The sequence below is a fragment of the Labrus mixtus genome, chromosome 24 (assembly GCF_963584025.1).
Source record: "Labrus mixtus chromosome 24, fLabMix1.1, whole genome shotgun sequence".
Lineage (NCBI taxonomy): Eukaryota > Metazoa > Chordata > Actinopteri > Labriformes > Labridae > Labrus > Labrus mixtus.
In genome coordinates this window covers 150,571-171,027 of record NC_083635.1, presented here as the reverse complement: position 1 = coordinate 171,027, position 20,457 = coordinate 150,571, and the positions used below count along the sequence as shown (strand labels likewise).

The following is a 20,457-nucleotide window of genomic DNA, read 5'->3' as shown; positions in this document are numbered from 1 at the left end:
ACAAGATTATTTTTTAAAACTATTAACTAGAAAACTGTTTTTACAGTTGAAACAAACAATCACAGAGCTTCAGGTGCCTAGAAGTGACAAAAATCCAGAAAAGCGCATTTTGGAGTTTTTGCACCACATATATCTCGAATGAATTTGCAGTTTCCTTGGCTGCTCGATCCTTTGGTTCTAAAGGGTCATTTCAGAAAGGTAGTCAAAACTCTGATAAATAAACGTTATTTATAAATAAGAGACCACAGGGACAGTTTGTCTTTGTCCTCTCGCTAAAACAGGTGTTAAACAAACTATGTTTAGTCTTTCTGTGACTTGTTGCTGTTTTGAGTATTTTGTCTGCATGCCCTGTTGTGTGTCTGAAAATCCTTCAACACAGAATCCATTACATTTTACCATCTCGGGGCTTTGTTGTACAGCACCAACCTGTAAATAGCATACACATACTTTACTGATCCACCGTCTATATACATCTTTATTACATATATTCATTAAGTGGATCCCCATTAATTGTAGTAACCCTGATTTTCAACATTCTCTTTCTAACATTTATATATTTATTTTGAATATACTGTATAATTTAATCTTTATGACAATAAAAGGATGAGGTACATTTCAAATGATCATCCATGGCATCCTTAATCAATAGAACAAATGCTGCTGAACACCCATTTGGATAACAACATACAGCACTTTGCTGTTTGTTTACCTAGAAGACAGGTGAGGCTACTTTGTAAATGATGTTGAGTTTACTCATTCAACAATGACTCATTCATGTTTCAGCTTTCAAACCTGAGTGCTAACCTTTGACAGAGTTACCAATGTAGATAGAGTTACATTTAATAATTTGAATGTAATGCAAAGTGCAATGTGTTTCAATTACACCCAGCATGTTTAGCCTTTTGTAAGAGGCGTGCAAGCTAGCTGAAACTCATGATTATATATATATTTTTTTTTTATCAAGCTTTACATTAAATGTCTGATTCATTATTTGGTGGATAAAAAAATTGAAAATTCTAAAACTGTCAATAAATAACAAAGACAAAGCTGTGAGCAGTAAGGAGTTTGTGAAATTTTTGGCATTTTGCCAAAAGGACTAGAGAAGGAAATCGGTAGATAGTGGGAAATGACATGCGGGAAAGCAGCTTCAGGTTGGACTTGAACCCTGGCCGCACGCTTATAAATGGGGCATCAGCTCCCCCAAAGAGAAGCATTTATAGAAACTGGAAGAGGCCTAAGAACAGTGCCCTGAGGGACACCACTTCCTTAGAGCACACAAAGAAATGCTGTTCCCATCAGAAACTACAACGTACCTCTCTGAAAAGTAAGAAAAGAGAGAAAATCAAATGTAGTTGGGGATTTTCTGGCCTATAGGACTTGACAAATAAGTCATGATGGCGTGATCAGGGCTGCCAAAGCAACACTTAGATTAAACACCAGCAAAATGGACATTGGCCAGTTTAGACAGGCTTAGGTGTCAGTGGAAAGGAGCTTTGGTAAGAGAGTGTGGCGTTAAGCCCACACCTCCGCTCACACCCAAATGCACCACGCTGATAGAGGACCAACAACAGTGTTTTTGATTTTCCTTGCCTTAATTAGCCTGACTGACACGTAAGCCTCTCTAAATTTGAGCTAATTAAACTAGACATTGTGACACGCTCGTTTAGTGAGAGGAAACAAATCGGGTGCACTTTTTTCTGCTTTATCAGATCTAACCTTGACCTCATTTGTGAACCCATCTGCTTCACTTCACTGATGCATGGGTTGTTATCTCAGCCCAAACCAAGGCTGAGTTGCGGTGACCACCTATCCCCCCCCCCCCCCCTCTGTTATTATGCCACATGATGTAACCGGGCAAGACCTCCGCTTAGGTCAGCAGGCAGTCCAGTCAGTCTGATGTAAACAGAGGTCCGGGATTTATAGGAAATTCAATTTCATAACAACAGAGAGGGAGAGCAGCAGCTGTTATGACACAGCCTGTTATGGCAGAGATTGAAGAGGGGGAGGCGACAGACAGCTTTTTAAACAGGTACAAAAAAAAGAGGGCAATTCTCAGTGTGGGATGGCAGCGATGTGTGAAGCTGATCTAATTTTAGTTGAAGGTCACCGGGTACTGTCTGGCTCGCCCCTGCCAGCTGAAAAGCCTCGCACTAATAGTTTGCGCTCGTCAATTTAGGTGAACAGGATCTCCCTGTCCTCGTCTTCCACTGACATTTGTGTAAGATTACGTGGTGAGGAGTTCAATCATGCCTCGAGGCTGCCGCATATCAAAAGCGGCTTTGGCAAGCGCACACAGAGTTTTTTGGAACTCTGTTTAAAAAAAAAAGAAAAAAAGTGTGTGTGTTTTTGTTGGTAAGTCAGCGTTACCCTTCAGACCACAATACACAGCTGGTGCCTCATACCAGAAATATAGCAATACTTCATCAGGAAAACAAAAGATAAGGGAAGACTCTACTGATCGCCTGAGGGGAAATCAAAGAAATAAGAAGTGAAATACAAATATAAAAGACCAGAAAATATGAATAAAGGAATAATATACTTTACTAAAACCCATATTTGGGGTTGTGTGATGACATCAGAGTTGTAATATTTAATCTACTACATTAAATTAGATATTCTTTCTAAATGTTAGATTATGTGCGTGTTAGCATGAGTTATACGGTTCAAAGTATTTTAAAAATGAGCCTAAAACTGAAAACTAAGTGAAAATAAACATCAATTAAAACTACAAATTTGGATTAAGAAACGCCTATTTTGCACCAAGGCCATTTTATAATTTTCAGATTAAACTTCCAATTTTTAAAGAGGACATATTATCCCCCTCCTCCACCTTTTCAAACAGTCCCCTGTGGTCTAAATGAAACATCTGTGCTGTGCTTTGGTCAAAATATAACATGAATCAAGCACCAGAGGAGGTTTGTGACCCTGTATAAACCAGCTCTCTCAGAACGCTCCGTTTTGGCGTGTGTGTGTCTCTTTAAATGCAATGAGCCTCCCTGAGTTTTCCCAGTAGACATCACTCCTCTGTAGCGAGAATGAAAATGGCTGACCTGCGCAAAAGTTTTGTTCTAGTCTGGCGGTGGAGTCCATGGGTGGAGATACCACGGGAGGGGAGGGGATTTTTTTTTTACCAGAATCCCACTGTGACATCACAAGGAGAGCACATTTGAAACGGAGCATTTTTCTCTGTGTTGTAATTTTTTTTTTTTTTTACCGTAAGACCGTAAAATACAAATTAGAAGACTATTATGGATCAGGGTTTCCATACTTAATGAACACAAAAGAACGCATTTAACATCTCAGGATTGTAAATGTTGATTCATGAGACTAAACCTGTCTTAGTCCGATGGTCTTCAACTGGTGGACTGGGACTCAAAAGTGGGTCATGTAGCTGTTTTCACTGGGTTCTTAATGTGTGCACGGAAACTACATTTCCCACAATGCTATCAGAACCTTTACCTTCATTTCACCCTCTCTGCCTTGAGACATCTTCAGACTTCGACTTCGGCCATGACACACTTCATGTAAAAAAAGTAAAAAATAAAAATAACAAGACCCATGACATCACTCATGACATCATCAGGGTTATTTTCTCAAACTTTAAAAAAGCTCCAGAAAACAACACAGCTTATGTAAAAAGAGTCAGCGGTCCTGCTTATGACTTGTCTTAGTGAGTACAATAAGTGCTCTGCCCCTTCAAAAGTCCTTCTCCACTTATCTACTTCTAGTTCTTTCCATCATTTGGATGTTATGTATTGGGGCTTTTACTGGGATTCACCACGTCGTCGCACTTTCTGAAATATTATACAACCAGTGTGAATAATCAATGGGAGCTCTTCTGGCACACACACATTATGTCACTGTGTCAGCAACCAGCAGGGGGAACAGGAAGTGTTTACGACTGTCTCTGCAGCAGCCACGCATCAACCACCGACTCAGTGTGAATGAGGAGGCTGACGCACCGCTTCATCATCGGCCATGTCAACATGTCAGACACCCACCTCTTCCTCCTCCTCCTCCTCTTCTCTCTCAGTCCCCGTGCGAGCTGATGCATGCCACGGAAACAGTGACGTCACTTGTTTACTTGTCTTGCTGCTCGTTGTAGTGCAGCAGCACATCCAGCAGGGCTTATGTAACCCCCGCTGCTGCCTGCTGCATGACAGGCCGTTTACTGCAGAGTGTGTGTGGGTGGAGGGGGGGTATTGGGGGTGTCTTATGCTGCAGCCTGCACACAGCTTCACCCATTCCCACACAGGCGCAGGTGCATGAACGTTGCTCTCGCATTGTGTGTGTGGAGTGAAAACACAGCGGGTTCACTGCTGGAGCACATAGTAGCTCCAAAAGGGACCTCTACCCTCTCTCCCCACACACACACACATATCCCATAATCCCCCACTGCAGCAGCAGCAGACAGGTAAACAACTCTGGCTGGCGTGTGACTCGGACCTCAGAGTCCTCCAGCTCTGCTGCACAGACACAGGTCGCCCCCTGCTGGCTACAGGAAGCAACACACAACCCCCAAATAAGGAATGATGATGAAGTGAGGAGGTTTTCTTTTTTTTTTTTTTTTGTCAAACAAACCCCATGATTTTGTTCTTGCAAAGCATCAGAAAAAAATCTAGGTTAAGAATAGAATATAAATGGTCCATATTTGTTTTAAATCTAGATCAAGAAATAGTTTTCTTTTAGGATGTAAGGGGTTAGGGGTTAGGGGGTAAGGGATAGGATATGTTAGGATTCATACACATGATACATAAATGCTTCCTGAGTCCTGATTAAATACAATAAAAGATGGTTTTTCATGTACTCCTGTTTCTTTTGAGATTATTTTATTTTTATCTCGTATATGTGCCCTGTCCTTTTTTTGTACCCAAATAAATATTCAAAATGTTGAATTGATCGCTGCAGGTTCATCTCCTGAATGTTTTTCTATAAAGACACACACACACACACACACACACACACACACACACACACACACACTACTTCACAAATGCATTAATGAATTAATGTAACTGAGTTAATACCAAAAATCTATTCACAACAACGGGGACTTGAAGGAACACCAGCTCATTAACGGCGCTATAGTGTCAAAACAAGTTTGTAATGGAAACAAAGTACAAGGTTAAAAGATTGATTGACGCTCTTACACAAACTTGAGGAGGCAATAAAGTCATGTTTTTGTGACCTTTAAAAGACTGATTACATGTCAGCGTGAAGACTGGAATAGTGGTTTCAAATCAGTCAGTATTTCTAAATCAGGCTGATTTTATTAACTGCTTCTCCGCTTTCCTGGAGTTTGTAAAGTCTCAAAACAACCTTCATCCCTATCTATTGTCTGACTACGTGTTTATCACTGACTCAATGGCTTCAGGCCCAGTGAAGGTAAACACACTGACTCTGTCGCTTCACGTTTGGAGATAATGTCGCCCTCTGCTGGTAAGTAAAGGGACAACAATATTATATCCACGGGGAATGAAATCCTTATTTGTTAATACGAACTACATTACCAACATCACGTTAAATCTGAAACTAAAAATAAATATTATGGAGTATTTTTATTGCATCAATAAATAAACAGCGCAAGGAAAAATGAAACCACACGAACTGACTACAGAGTGTTCAATTCATTTTAATTTATAAAGCAAAGTTCATAACAAACAAACATTTATTTCTGAAACTTGAACTTCTCAAGATTACCATAAAAAAAAATGAAATACTAAATAACTCAAATCATCATCAAATAGGAACCAAAGGGTTCACACTCTTGTTTCCGGGGGGACTTTTTTACTCTGCGCTCCACATTCTGAGTTCGAGGAAGTGTTTAACATGTAGCTCGCTGAGAAGTCTCCTACTGAAAGGTCTTTGATTTTGAGGAGTAAAGCAGCGAGGTAAACTTTAATATCATATATTTAATGGAGTTGTTGATGTTTTGTTGTTGATCCGGAAACCGGAGGTTCGAAAAGTAGGCGCAACTAGCATTAAATTATTAACTTGTTGAATTATTTCGTGTTAAGATTGAGTTGTTTGTAAGTCGGATGATACATATTCAAATGATCTCTCTTTTTCGATTGATGAAAATGAGTCCAAACATGTTTGGGCGAAACACAGTCTCTACGTCACATGACAACAGAGAGGCCGACTTTTATTTTGAAATTGAAAACTCGAGCGATGACAAGTTTCCTGTTAAAATGATTTGTTAATGTCAGAAGAATATTTAGCAGGTACAAGTCATTACAACACGCTTTATGTTATACAAATGTTTAACATAGTGATCAAATATTAGACATAGCAACATGTTTTAATCTTTACAGGTTTACAAAACAATGTTTTTGTTGTCTACACACAAATAATCACTGAAGTAAAAGCAGTTTTTATTTATTATTGATTTATTTTACTTAATTTTTGTTATATTTAAGTTATTTTAAGTGATTTTTATTGGATAGGATAGTTGAAGAGAGACAGGAAATGTTGGGAGGTGTGATCATAGGGTTGGGCTGAGGTCGGATTCAAACCCACGGCCGCTACTATGAGGACTATATCCTCTGTACATGAGGCGCACGACATAACTGCTCGGCTATTGCATAATTTTAAAGCTTATTGCTAGTTTAACAATACATTAACATTCAAAAGTAAAACGTTTGAAATAGTTTGAGAGGGCATTCGTTTTATAATAACAATGACATTTTTGTACCAACGTTGTTGATCACTACACTAGTATTTAAATCTAGACATTTGATCTCCTAAATACACAAATGATCTCTGTTTGAATATATTAGGCCATGCTAGGACTCGGAGATGGCGTTGATGATTAGAACTTATAATATAAGAGAAAAAATGACAAGGGGAGCAACTAATGATTATTAACTCAAAACCCAAGAAGAATGTTTTCTTTTCCATTAATCAAGTCCTTAATTAAGAGAAACATTCAACTGGCAAACAGTAAAATATTTGGCAAATTTGTAAAAAAAAATAAAAAAAATCACTAGATGCATTCAGGTGCGCTCGGAAACGGGAGTTGCAGGAACAAGAACTAAGCTGGACAGACGGCTACAAGTTGAAATAATTGTTCAGTTGTGATATTGACTGCTGTCATTAAAAGAAACACATGAACACCATTATTCCTTTAAGTATCTGTGGCGCTGTTCGACCTAGGGGAAACACTCCTATATAATTCCTATATTGATGAAAAACTTTATTATAACGTTATTGAATCCTGCATGACTTGGCTGATTTTCATCAACATATTTGTTCTAGGTCTTAACAATGGAAGGACCTTCAACAAGCGATACAGGGAACCAGCCCTCAGTCGCGGCTCGGGTTCCCTTTATCCACCTCTGCAACACTTTAGAGAAAATCCAGAAGTCTAAAACTCGTCCGGAGAAATCCAAAATCCTTGGGGATTTCATTGAGTCATGGAGGAAGTTTCACGTCGCTCTCCACAAGGAAAAGCCCAGAACCACAGACTCTTTCTACCCAGCCATGCGCCTCATAGTCCCCCCCTTTGAAAGAGAGCGCATGGCGTATGGCATCAAAGAGAGCATGCTAGCTAAACTCTACATCGATGTGTTAGGCCTCCCAAAGAATGGACCAGAAGCCAATAAACTTTTGAACTACCGTGCGCCCACTACCTCCCAGGGAGAAGCGGGAGACTTTGCCGGCATGGCGTACTTTGTGCTGAAGAAACGCTGCACCAGCCAAGGGAACCTCAGCGTCAAAGAAGTCAACGACTTTTTAGACTCGGTGGCTGTCAACAACGCTAGCAAGAAGAAGGATCTTGTAAAAAAGAGTCTGCTGCACCTTATCACCCAGAGTTCGGCTCTTGAGCAAAAGTGGCTCATCCGGATGATCCTGAAGGACATGAAGCTTGGAATCAGCAAAGAGACCGTCCTCCAAGTCTTCCATCCGGACGCCAATGACCTCTACAATGTCAACACAGACTTGAACAAGGTTTGCCAACAGCTCCACAACCCCTCTGTGTCTCTAAGCGACGTCTCCATCGGACTCTTCTCCGCTTTCAAGCCCATGTTGGCAGCCGTTGCCAACATCCGCAATGTCGAGAAACAGATGGGAAACAGTCCCTTTTTCATCCAAACCAAGCTGGACGGCGAGCGCATACAGCTGCACAAAGACGGGGACGTGTACAAGTACTTCAGTCGGAACGCCTTCGAGTACACGCAGCAGTTTGGGGGGTCCCCCTTGCAGGGCTCTTTGACGCCTTACATCCACAACAACTTCAAAAGCAACGTCGTAAACTGCATCCTGGATGGGGAGATGATGGCGTACAACCCGACGACTGAGACCTTCATGCAGAAAGGGAGCAAATTCGACATCAAGAGGCTCATGGAGGACTCCGAGTTACAGACGTGCTTCTGCGTTTTCGATGTGTTGTTGGTGAACGACCAAAAGCTCGGCAAAGAGACGCTTAAGAAACGCCTGGAGACCCTGCAGACGGTCTTCACCCCGGTCAAGGGGAGGATACACCTCGTCCCAAAGACGGATGGCAGAACCATGCAGGAAGTGGTGAACGCGCTCAATGACGCGATCGACGCCAGGGAAGAAGGCATCATGGTGAAGGATCCTTTGTCCATCTATAAACCGGACAAGCGAGGGGAGGGATGGCTGAAGATAAAGCCGGAATACGTGGACGGCTTGATGGACGAGCTGGACCTGCTGATCGTTGGCGGCTACTGGGGGAAAGGAAGGCGAGGCGGCATGATGTCTCATTTCTTATGCGCTGTCGCGGAAGCTCCAAAGCCCGGTGAGAAACCTGAAGTTTTCCACACCCTCTGCCGAATCGGTTCGGGCTACACCATGAAGGAGCTGTACAACCTCGGTTTGAAGCTCGCCAAAAACTGGAAAGTCTACCGCAAGAACGACCCGCCGGCTTCCATCTTGTGCGGAACCGAGAAACCGGAGGTCTACATCGAGCCCTGCAACTCGGTCATCGTCCAGGTCAAGGCCGCGGAGATAGTGGGGAGCGACATGTACAAAACCAACTGCACCTTGCGTTTCCCGAGGATCGAGAAGATCCGGGACGACAAGGAGTGGCACCAGTGCATGACTCTCGCCGAGCTGGATCAGTTCCGCGGTAAGGCGTCCGGGAAACTCGCCTCGAGGCACCTTCGCATCGACAACGACGAACCGCAGAAGAAGAAGCGCAAGATGCCCGCCAAACCCAAGAAAGAGGTTGGGATCGTTGACCACTTTAAGCCCCAGGATCTCTCCGGGGTAACCAAGGAGACCGATATGTTTGAGGATGTTGAGTTCTGTATTCTGAATGGGACTGAAGATCACCCCAAGGCCGAGCTGGAAAGGGGGATAGCCAGGTAACATGACACCTTGTTGTTGGAGGTTTAATGTTTAACTGTTGGACTAGAAAATCACCTGTTGCTAACATCCAGAAAAACATGGAGCAACATGGCAAAGCTTTGATTTGGAGGCTTGTTTGTGTCCTCTGATGAATAGTCCCTCACTTTTACAATTGGTCTCCACCAACTCCTAAGGTTCCTTTATCTTTAACCCCTAACCCTTTATGTGCTGGGCAGGTGACCCAAACACACAAACACATACCTGTGGCATCTGAATATGGCATTGATGGCAGCTGGGGAATAAATCCAAACTGCTAAGTACAGACCTGTAGCACTGAGGCGTTGGACACCCTGCCAACCGAGCAAATTCATATTCCAAACAGGAAATACTGTTAGACAGCTGCTGCTCCCAAAAGCTTCTATATACTCAGAGTTTGCTTTTGATGATGGAATAAATTACCAAATGTTTTTTTTTTTTTTTTTTACAAATATTTAGTTTGGAAATAAATATGAAAGAGACTCAGGCAATCTTTGTAACATAACAATGAGTAAGGTCTTTTACCTGCTTTTTGTAAAGTGTCTCGAGATAACACTTGTTATGAGTTGACGCTATACAAATAAAAATTGATTGATTGAGTTGAATTTGAGTTCCCTTTTTTTATGTCTCTTTCATGAGCCAAGGGCTTCGTCTCCTTTTCTAAAGTTATAGATCGTAGTGGAAGATTTACATTGCTGGTATTCGGTCAATATGACTTTCTAAATTTCCTTTTCAATGCAATGATGTCACTTTGAGCAACCTTTAAAATATTTTTTATGTTAGTCTTTGGCTTCGTTCTTTATATAAAAATATTGATTACATAACAAAAAAGAGATTATACAAATCATGACCATTTAAATAGTTTTTTTTAGTATTAGCCACCTTAAGCTAGTAATGCTAAAGCAGCAAAAAACAGGTGTGGTGAATAAACCAAGATGGGTTAATGCTCCAAGTTAAACCCAAGAATAAGACTTTGATTGTGTCATCACGTTTGTGTCGTTTTCTCATTAGGTGTGGAGGTATTGTGGTTCAAAACCCGGGACGGGACACCTACTGCGTGATCGCCGGGGTGGAGAACATGCGCGTGAAGAACCTGATTTCCTCCGACCAGCACGACTTGGTGCGGGCCGCCTGGCTGCTGGAGTGCCTCCACCACAAAGAGTTCATCCCGTGGCAGCCTGGTCACATGATCCACATGTCGCCCTCCACCAGGGAGCACTTTGCCAAAGAGTACGACCACTACGGAGACAGCTACTTTGTGGCGGCGGACGAGCGGCAGCTGCGGGAGGTGTTTGGCCGAATGAGCGGCGCCGAATCATCATCGGCGGGAGTGAACGTGGGCCAGGTGGAGCAGCGGTACGGTTGGGAGGACCTTCCAACCAGCTTGTTCAGACCCTTTGAGGTTTACATGGACCGCTACGCCGACATAGGAGACCCCAAAACCGCCTTACCCGCTTCATGTTTGGACATCAGGGCGATGGAGTTCCGCTTCCACGGGGGGAAGGTGTTGCAGAAGCTTGAGGAAGGAGTCTCTCACGTTATCATCGCAGAGGAAACCAGACTTCTGGATTTGAGAACTTTGAGACGCTGCTTCAGGAAGAAGTTTAAGATAGTGCAAGACTCATGGGTGACGGATTCGATCACAGCGGGGTATCTGATGAACGACTCTGACTACTCAGTTTGAAGACTTCCTGTTGATCTGAACAGCTGACACCAGGGACAAATCCTCTTTTATTAGTAATATTTTATAAAGATACCAGTCATCAAATGTTTTTAAAAAGCTGAAAAATACAAATTTCGAACACTCGATAGGCATTGCGATGCAACACTACACTTTCATGCAAACAATCCATGTTTTTGTTCCTGTTTTTAATGAGATATTTAGTCCGCTTGATAGTTTTAAATGATTGGATAATGTGAAAAGTATGGAATTTAATTTTAAGAGTTAAAGGCTTTTTATGCAAGTTTTCACACTTAAATGTAGCAGAAATCAAATAAATCCTCTGAAAACAACTCTGTGAGTCGGGTAAATTTACATGCAGTGTTACGCTACGAGCTAGCTAAAGATCGCTAGCATTAGCATGCTAACACAAACAATGCAGCGCGAGTTGTTTCGGTTTCATGCTGGTGCTCAAGGGCGACATCTGCTGGATCAAAAACATATAAAGCCTTTAAATTGTATTAAAAAACACTTTAATTCACCATGTTTCTCCTTTTAAACACTCAAACTGGTATTAATGTTTTATTTGGAAGAGGAAAACTGTTTTTATTTAAGGCTGTACTTCTTTCTCAAAGCTTTTTAAAACTGTTGGAGTCGTGAAAATAAAAAGATAATTGATGTTAATAATAAATATCTTGTGATTAAAAAAAAACTACTGTTGTGCCTGCTGTGTTTTTTTTTCTGATTCTTTTCTGTTTTTTTTCTCTCTGAGAGAGAGAGACAGGTGAACACCACAGGGGGGTCGTTAAAACTGGTTCAGCTCAAGGCCCTCCAACAAAGATGTCTCCATGTTTCCGCTGTCTTCAAGAATGTCACCTGTGCGCCTTGGGACTCGTTGATATGTTATAACCTTCATCAGCGTCGCCTCCAGGGTGCCTGTGGCGTCCTGGGCATTGTTGGGCCTTAAATGCCGCGTGAATACATTTGACAGTAAAAGTGATGAGGTACCTGTTCCTAATTATTTACTGTGAATACCTGATCTCTTTTACATCTTGTTGCGCTCCCTGTAGGATTTGAGGGTTGGATTTTTTAAACCATACCTTTAAAATGTAGTATTTTATTTTGAAAAACACTTTATCTAAAAAATTTAAAAAAAAAACACAAAAAGCTCAAGATACCTAAGATGAAAATGATCTCCTTTACTAGTAAGAATAAAAACATTGTGCTCCAATAAGCATTTAATAAGTCGCTGCCCACTCTACTCTATTTCCAGGTGTTGTGGGGGGGAACGTTTGACTGACAGGCTTTCATTAGAGGACCTCAACATGGTGCTTACACCTGCGTGGTGGCTTTGTTGTGATGTGTTGCAGAAGATGGGATGTTTGAAAAGACTATCAGAGATGGAAACAGTAAGCCTTTGCAAATAGCCACAGAAAAGCTAGCATTGCAGAAATACCATCTGCTAATGGGATAAATGCTCTAATTAGCTGTGCCGTAGAGCTACATGGACAAAAGCGTAAACAAATTGGTTGGATGCATTGGCTGGACAACCAGTGTCGGAAGTAAATGAGCTCCTGTGGATACCAAACAGAGGCTTAGGGCTGCAGAGAAGGTTTGTTAGCAGCAATTAGCACAGCCCACCGTTAATGAAGTAATTCAATGGGGGGAAAAAAAGAATTAAGCTCCATTTTGAGCTATATAAATGATCAAGCCGATTGATATGAAACATCTTAAGATGTTCAAATCACTGTGGCTGCTGAATAAGTATTATATCTGTATTGTAAATAATACACATATCTGCACACAGCTCCACATGTTAACATGTTTGTGTTATCATATAATAATATTTTTGCAAAAAAATCTACAGAAGAAGTGCACAGAAGTGCTACAGAAAAAAAAATAGAAATAAAAAAAAAAATTCATCAATATGTTTATATTCTAGTATGTATATTTTGTCTTATATGTCTTATATGTTTTATCTTGTTCTTTTTAAGTTGTCAGGTACGGAAGAGGATTAGGGCCACTGAAAAAAAAAAATTGGTTCTGATTTTTTTTTTAGATATATATTTTTTTAATTTTCCCCCCAAAAGTCAGGACCACATTTTTTTTTCAGTGGCCCTAATCCTCTTCTGTAGTCAGGAGCACTGCTGCTTTTATAGCTGCTTACTAGCTTTGCTCCTTTGCAACAAAACACCAAGTCAAATTTCCTCGATTGTGTGAATGTGCTTGAAAATAAACACAGATTCTGATTCTGATCTTTGAATTGTTTTTTTAAACACACATTTTAAGGGTAAATTTGTGCTCTCTAACATTCTGCAACAGAGATGACAGTACAATCAGCCCAAGACATTACACAGCACGCGGCTGATCTTGATAGACTGCTTTGCTTTTGACTCACTTGATAAGAAAATCCATCAAAACAAACTTCACTTCTGTTGTTTACAGGGGTTTCTCTTGGTTGTAATGCAGCTGCAAACATCTGGATTGCATTACTGTGTCACCTTTGATCTCAGATGAAGTCTTTTAATGGGATTATTTTCCAAAGAGTTGTCAGGTGTGTCACATTCTGAGGCTATACCACAAGACACACTTTTTGAAAGTGTCTGTTTTAGTGAGACATGGGCTCAAAAAAATGCAAAAACATTGACTCTGACCTCTCCAGAGGAAACAGTCTGGTTTCTGTTAGTGGAGCATCTTGTGTGAAACCAGGTGAGTACCAACCTGGCTGCATGGACGAGTGTCAAGTCAACCATAAAATAAGCTACCACGAGCCTTCTAGGGGAAGTTTAAAAAATAAAATAGCAATCGTAATTTCATTATCCTGTTAGTACATTTTATTGAGCAGTATCTCGGCTACAGTTGATGTTCTTATTCTAGTTGTTTTTTCTTTATTATTGTACTATGCAGCTTCATAACTGAGAAAGTATTTCATTTCCAGACTGAACTCATAAGCTTTCATTTTGAAGTCAAATTCAAAATGATTTCTGGTGACATTTTTTTGCGCACCACATCCGACTTGACGCACCTCTGCACTGAGGGATGCGGTAACTGCGGTGCGCGCGCATAACGTCAGAGCTGGAGATGTGTTGTGAAGCCGTCGATATTAAGAGCGCGATTTGTAATGTTTGTCAATTAGGCCTTCAAAATAAAATGAAATAAATATGCTCTGGCGAGCTTTTCCTTTAACATCTATTTTTATTTAAAACAAAATCTTAAGATATCTAAATTGTAATTGCGTCATTCACAACACAGAAACAATTATTTTCATTCTGCTATATTTTGCCAGCAAGGTTATTTTTTTCTTTTTTTTTTCTTTATTAAGATAAGATAAGATAATACTTTATTTATCCCACAACGGGGAAATTTACATTGTTACAGCAGCAAAGGGCAAAGGTTGCAAACAAAAAGTGAACACTTTTGTACACACAGCACAATTTAAAGAAAAAAAGGAAAATTAAGAATATACAAAAAAATAGATAAATACTAAAAAATAGATTAAAATAATAATAATAATAATAATTAAAAAATAAATAAAACAAATAAAACAAATAAATAAATAAATAAATACAAATAAATGAATAAAATAAATAAAATTACATTGTTGTGTTTTAAAAGCTGCGCTCCTTTTTTTCTTTTTAGAATATTTAAAACAGCTATAAAACACACATTTGCTATGAACCAATGGAAAGCCTTGGTATTGGTAGATCAGGGATTCCTAAAATGTATTGAGCTATTAAACCTTCAACAAAGTATTATATGGTATGTTGATTGTTGTACAGTGTCCTTGTGTGTCTTGAAAGGCGCTTATAAATACAATTTATTATTATTATTATTATTATTATTATTATTATTGTTATTATGTGGTTAATGTGCTGATAAACTGTGATTTGGGTAAAAAGTAACTAACTTTATTCTGAATTAAAATTCCGGAAATGCTGCTGTTCATTGCCGCCACCTTGACGCAGCTTCCTGCAAACACACACCGTCTCTTGGCGAACATGGCGGCAACTTGACAACGGCAGCGAAGATGAAGACGGCGAGGGCTTGAAAAAGGGAAAAGAGGTTTGTCACAGGCTGCAGGGCCCATCCGGCCGACACGAACACAGACAGCTTCGCCATGTTGGAAGAGGATAGCGCCCTTGTCCCTGCACGACCGAGGCCGGGGAAAACGTAAAAACGCGTCGGTGAGTGTTTCGAAAAACGGGGAGTCGAGGCTACGCAGAGGAGCGGAGCGGCAGCGGCGGCGAAGAGCTCAGGGCGGACGGGGAGGACACAGGCTTCACCGGTCAGCCATGGAGGATGCGGCCCGTGGTCGCCAGCGTCTGATTTGCCACCCGGCCCACGCGCATTTTGATGGGAATTACCGCTGAACGCAAAAGGCAAGCCGGGACAACCCACCCGCCTGACAACTGAGGGGAGGAAAACGCGAAGCGGACCCCCACGTCAATGACTGTTGCGGCAGAGGAGCCCCCACGGTGGAGTCGGCCGGTTCCCAAAATATGACCAGGGGTGCTGGGACGTGTTGGCAGCAAGAAGATGACGACGGCTTCCAAATCTGGCTAGAGCCCCCCCGCGACAACCAAAAGCCATTCACCGACTCCGAGAGGGCGCAGAGATGGCGACTGTCCTTGGCATCCCTCTTGTTCTTAACCATCCTCCTCTCTGATCACCTGTGGTTCTGCGCCGAGGCCCGGACCCGGGTCAAGTTCGCACCCTCCCACCTCTTGTCACCCCAGACCCACTCAGCACACAGCAGCCTCAGAGGAAACCCAGCTATTTTTATAGGAAACTCCACCAGACATCTGTGGCGGCTCGAAACTTGCCACCAGGATAGTTTATCTAAAGACTGCTTCACCCTCGCGAACGCCGACGATTTGTGCGAGGGCCTCTCCGACAAAGAGGGCACCCGGGCTGTAAATATGAGCGATTTGTACCTCTCCTTTTGTAACTCCTACTCTCTGCTGGATTTGTTCTACGGGTCGACGAGTCCGGACAATTTGAACTGCAGCCTCGAGTTGCTCACCGATGACACCAACAGATGCAGCGAGTGCGTGCAGGCGTACCAGCGCTACGACCAGCACGCCCAGGAGAAATACGAGGACTTTGAGCTGCTCACTCAGAAATACGAGCCGGGGGCTTATTCGGTGAGGACGTGCATGGAGCAGTGCAAGGTAGGATGCAGAAAAAAAAGGAAAAAAAAAAGGGGGGGGGAGGGGTGGTGGTGTTTGGAGGTGGGGGGTGATGTGGTGGCCATCTGTTGATTTGGGGCCCGGATAGATGCCAGTTTTTTCGGTCCTCCTCCTCCTCCTCCTGTCGCCATGGAGACGGATGACAGATTCAAGGAGACTCCCGGCTCCAGGCCTCATGTTCATTCATCTCCCTCATTGTGTTTAAGGCCCCCATGCTAATGTTGCCCCTGCTAGTGTCTTTTCTCCCTTTGGCCAACAGATAGGGGCTTTTTACAACCTGGCGTCTTAATGAGCCAGGAAGGAGGCTGCTGCTGCCGTATGCAAACAACTCCTGGGAGCCTGTGTGTGTGCTGTCGCAGTCCGCCAGGTGTTCATCATGGCCGCCCACTTAATATCGAGAGCATTTCATTAAAGTCAAGAGGTGGTTTCCCTGCCTAATGTGGCGGAAGGCTCTTGTGTTTGCTCACTGGCAGGCCCTCACGTATAGGCCTCGTTTTCAGCTATAGGCCCCGTGTCACTGTTTACCCGCTTTTCAACTGAAGAAGGTGGGCTGGAATGTGTGAAAAATAAACCACCAGCAGCGTTCAGCACCGCGGACAGCTCCACAGCTCCACATTCAGCACCGCGGAGCTGTCCGCGGTGCTGAATGGCGCTCCGCCGGCTCCATTCACAGAAGCCCTGGCCAATCCCAGATGGCCCCTCCATTCACTCAACCCCAGTGGCTGAAACACAAGCAACAAGGCGTCAGGAAGGCGAATCTAACAAGGCCATCTGCCTGATTATAAAAATTCATTTAGATAGGTTTACATTCAGTTACACAGAGCCTATTGCAAAGCAAGCTTACATTTTTACCTGGTTTAAAATGGGCAGTGAATCCCTCTTCTTCTGTGTTTCTGTGATTCACTCTCATCTTTCATTTTCTCCTATCTTTAGCAAAGATGGCTCTTTACTCTTCTTACTCAACATTCACACATGCTTTTTATTTACACTGAAGTGCCTTTTGTTTCATTCATCTCATGCGACCTGTGTTTTTAAAGGAGCTTCACTGTATGAAAGACGTATGCAAAGTAATTGTAGCTATTCAGATGTTTTGAAACTTTCCTTCTTGATTGGATAATGCTGAAATGAGAATTTGATTGGATTGAATAATCATCAACATTTGGCTTTTTTTTTTTTAACTTAAAGTCTTTATATGTGATTTTTCACACTTAAATGTAATAGAAATCAAGTATATCCTCTGAAAATAACTCTGTGAGTCATGACTGTCTACAATGGGTGTAACACCCGAGTCCCACTGTCTGTGATGTTTTCAGAGTTTTCAGAGTCCTATCTTCAGTTTGTTTACATCGCCGGGACGGCCGGCTGACTCCTCCCCTCGAGTATAAAAGTTGTTTAATTGAGGGACTAGAGAAAAGAAGAATAACATACTGTACTCACTGATTAACTGTGTTTCTAGATCACGCTCATTTCAGGTAAATTTACATGCAGTGTGAAGCTATGAGCTAACTAAAGATAACTAGCATTAGCATGCTAACACAACAATGCAGCGCAAGTTGTTTTGGTTTCATGCTGGTGCTCAAGGGCGACATCTGCTGGATGAAAAAATCGCATATAAAGCCTTTAAAGACAGAATATTTGCCTCTGGAAACTTGTCATCGACATTCTGTAGGAAATAAATCAACACACAATCTTAATGTGATAACTAATCGATACATCAATCAGTCAACTAGGCTCTATATTCAGCGCCAAATCACAACAAAATTGATGTCATGACACTTTCCATCCAGACCATACTGTTTGCGGTGTTATTTACAAAGCAGACTCATAGGTAGACAGCCATCTGTTGTGAACCTGATGGGCTGACAGGTAGATTTACACAACAGGAAGAAGAATGATCATAATGTGAAAAGATGTATTCTTTTTTGTTTTCAATGGTAAGCACTGGCAGCTTCACATCCAGACTCTCTTTCTCCGCACACTTACTACAACTCATGTGTGGGTAAAGCTTTAGCTGAGCAACCTGCAGGACTTTCTTCCAGGTTTGTCGGTGTAAATACAAGCATTCACACAGGGAATGAAAGGTGGTGGCAACAGCAAACATTGAACATCGCATCAAAGAAATAGCCTTTGCCAGAATCCAGCCGAGCCTTCCAGTTTCAGAAAGAAGAAAGATTGCATTCATATAGACTGAAGAAGCCTTGGAGCTGCTCTTTACATTCCTCTTAAAGGCTTTATATGTGATTTTTTGATCCAGCAGATGTCGCCCTTGAGCACCAGCATGAAACCAAAACAACTCGCACTGCATTGTTGTGTTAGCATGCTAATGCTAGCGATCTTTATTATGCTCGTATCTTCACACTGCATGTAAATTTACCTGAAATGAGCGTGATCTAGAAACACAGTTAAGCAGTGAGTACAGTATGTTATTCTTCTTTTCTCTAGTCCCTCAATTAAACAACTTTTATACACGAGGGGAGGAGTCAGCCGGCCGTCCCTACGATGTAAACAAAGTGAAGATAGGACTCTGAAAACTCTGAAAACATCGCAGACAGTGGGACTCGGGTGTTACACCCATTGTAGACAGTCATGACTCACAGAGTTATTTTCAGAGGAGATACTTTTGATTTAAGTTTGAAAAATCACATATAAATCCTTTAACAGAAGCACATTCATGTTTTACCCGCTGCCAGTCTCAGGCTGACATTTCCCCCGCTCCCAGTATTAACCTCTCTGCACTTCCAGAGAAAACAGTAATTTAGTCAAGCTGCTAATTCCTTTAACAATGACCCTTCTCTATCACTTTCTTGATTATAGGTTTGCTGCAGTCTTGTATATGGTGGTTGGCAGGGGCACAGAGAGAGCGGTGTGACTCAAGCGATAATGTCACACTCTCATTGAGTTAATGGCTACCTGCCTCTGAGACGCTTGGCAGTGCCCCGCTTTAAGCCCAGCTGAGATGTGTGTGTGTAAATATGGCACGTTTTTCTATTGTTCAGTGTGGAAGCAAGAGTGAAAACATTAACTAAAAAGATTGTTTCAACATTCGGGTGTTAGTGAGTTTTGTTTTCTTTCTACAGCTAAAAGGATGTGTGATGTGATGTGAAATTTGAAGTGGAGCTATTCGACATGGAGAGTAGTGTTTGTGTCGCTGTCCGCAGGTGGTGCTTTGATTCTTGCAGCCTGAGGTGAAGTATCACACGGCGGACATGGCCGCTGTGCTGTTACCTCACGATGGGATTCTCCATCACCTGACGCGACCAAAAAACCCCTCCATTCATGTCGACAGTGGGGAAACATTTCAACCTCGGTCGAGGCGCTTAGGCTGACTTGAAAGCAGTTTAGTCAGTGTGAACCCAAAATGTCAAACTCACCAGTAGTTTCACAACAAAGAAACAATAACCAAAGATGAGCCGGGGCAAAGACTCACAGAAACAAAAGACTGTGCTGTCTGAACTCTTATCACTTCCTGTCTGTTGTTGTCACAGTTTAAAAACAGAAAAAGGATTTTTTCACATGTAGCACATTTTTAATAAATCCTAAAGCATCTGCACCATTTAGATTTAGATTTGATGTTTCTATAACATTCACAAATGTGTCTTTGTCCCACTTCAGCATGCTACAAAAGCTGAGTCAGATTTTAACTTTTTTATTGATCCCCACAAGGTGAAATTTCAGTTTTTACACTCTGTAAGTCATGCAACACACACATAGGCTGAAATATACACATGCACAAACATCTTTTTAAAGATGTATTTGTTGGCTTCTGCCTTTAATTTAATAGCACAGTGGATACAGTAGTGAGTCACAGCTCAGACTCGAACCAGAGCTGCCCGCTTTGAGGACTACAGTCTCTGTACATGGGGCAGCCATCTAAACGCTAGGCCATCAGTTCCCCCACATGAGCAGTGCAATCTATGAGAACATGAACTGTCATCAAAGGTGAAAAAAGCAGTCAAGGTTACATTTGGAAGTTTGTCTTAAGACAGAAACTGAAAACAAGAAAGGTTGTAAAATAATGTTGTTTTTTTTTGTCTTCAAAGCTGTCGAATATTTCCAATGTTTACGACAATGAAGGAAAATAGTTTAAACCCCGAAGTGATGTTTTCACTTGCTCCTCCCACTGGGTTGAAGGGGGCGTGGCTTAACTGGTCAGTTTGATCACATATACTCCCCATGCACCAGTCAGGATTTACCAACATTTGGATCTGAATCTGATGCCATTTCTTTGTGTTTGTTGGTCCCTGTCAATCATTTCTCATA

At 41.9% G+C, this 20,457-nt stretch overlaps 2 protein-coding genes across 2 annotated transcripts in view; both read left to right on the top strand.

Moving 5' to 3' along the window:
- The first annotated feature begins 5,766 nt into the window (after positions 1 to 5,766).
- lig4 (ligase IV, DNA, ATP-dependent) lies at positions 5,767 to 11,720 on the top strand. Its single transcript, XM_061032513.1, has 3 exons — positions 5,767 to 5,891; positions 7,258 to 9,329; positions 10,360 to 11,720. Exons 2-3 carry the CDS (start codon positions 7,267 to 7,269, stop codon positions 11,030 to 11,032), a joined length of 2,736 nt encoding a protein of 911 aa, XP_060888496.1. The 5' UTR covers positions 5,767 to 5,891; positions 7,258 to 7,266; the 3' UTR covers positions 11,033 to 11,720.
- A 3,031-nt stretch (positions 11,721 to 14,751) lies between these two features.
- The window catches only part of LOC132959615 (NALCN channel auxiliary factor 1-like), a 29,824-nt gene continuing 24,118 nt past the window's right edge, over positions 14,752 to 20,457 (top strand). The window contains exon 1 of the mRNA XM_061032747.1: positions 14,752 to 16,179. Within this exon, the coding sequence (XP_060888730.1) occupies positions 15,508 to 16,179 (672 nt within the window). The 5' untranslated portion in view covers positions 14,752 to 15,507. The remainder of the gene's footprint in view (positions 16,180 to 20,457) is intronic.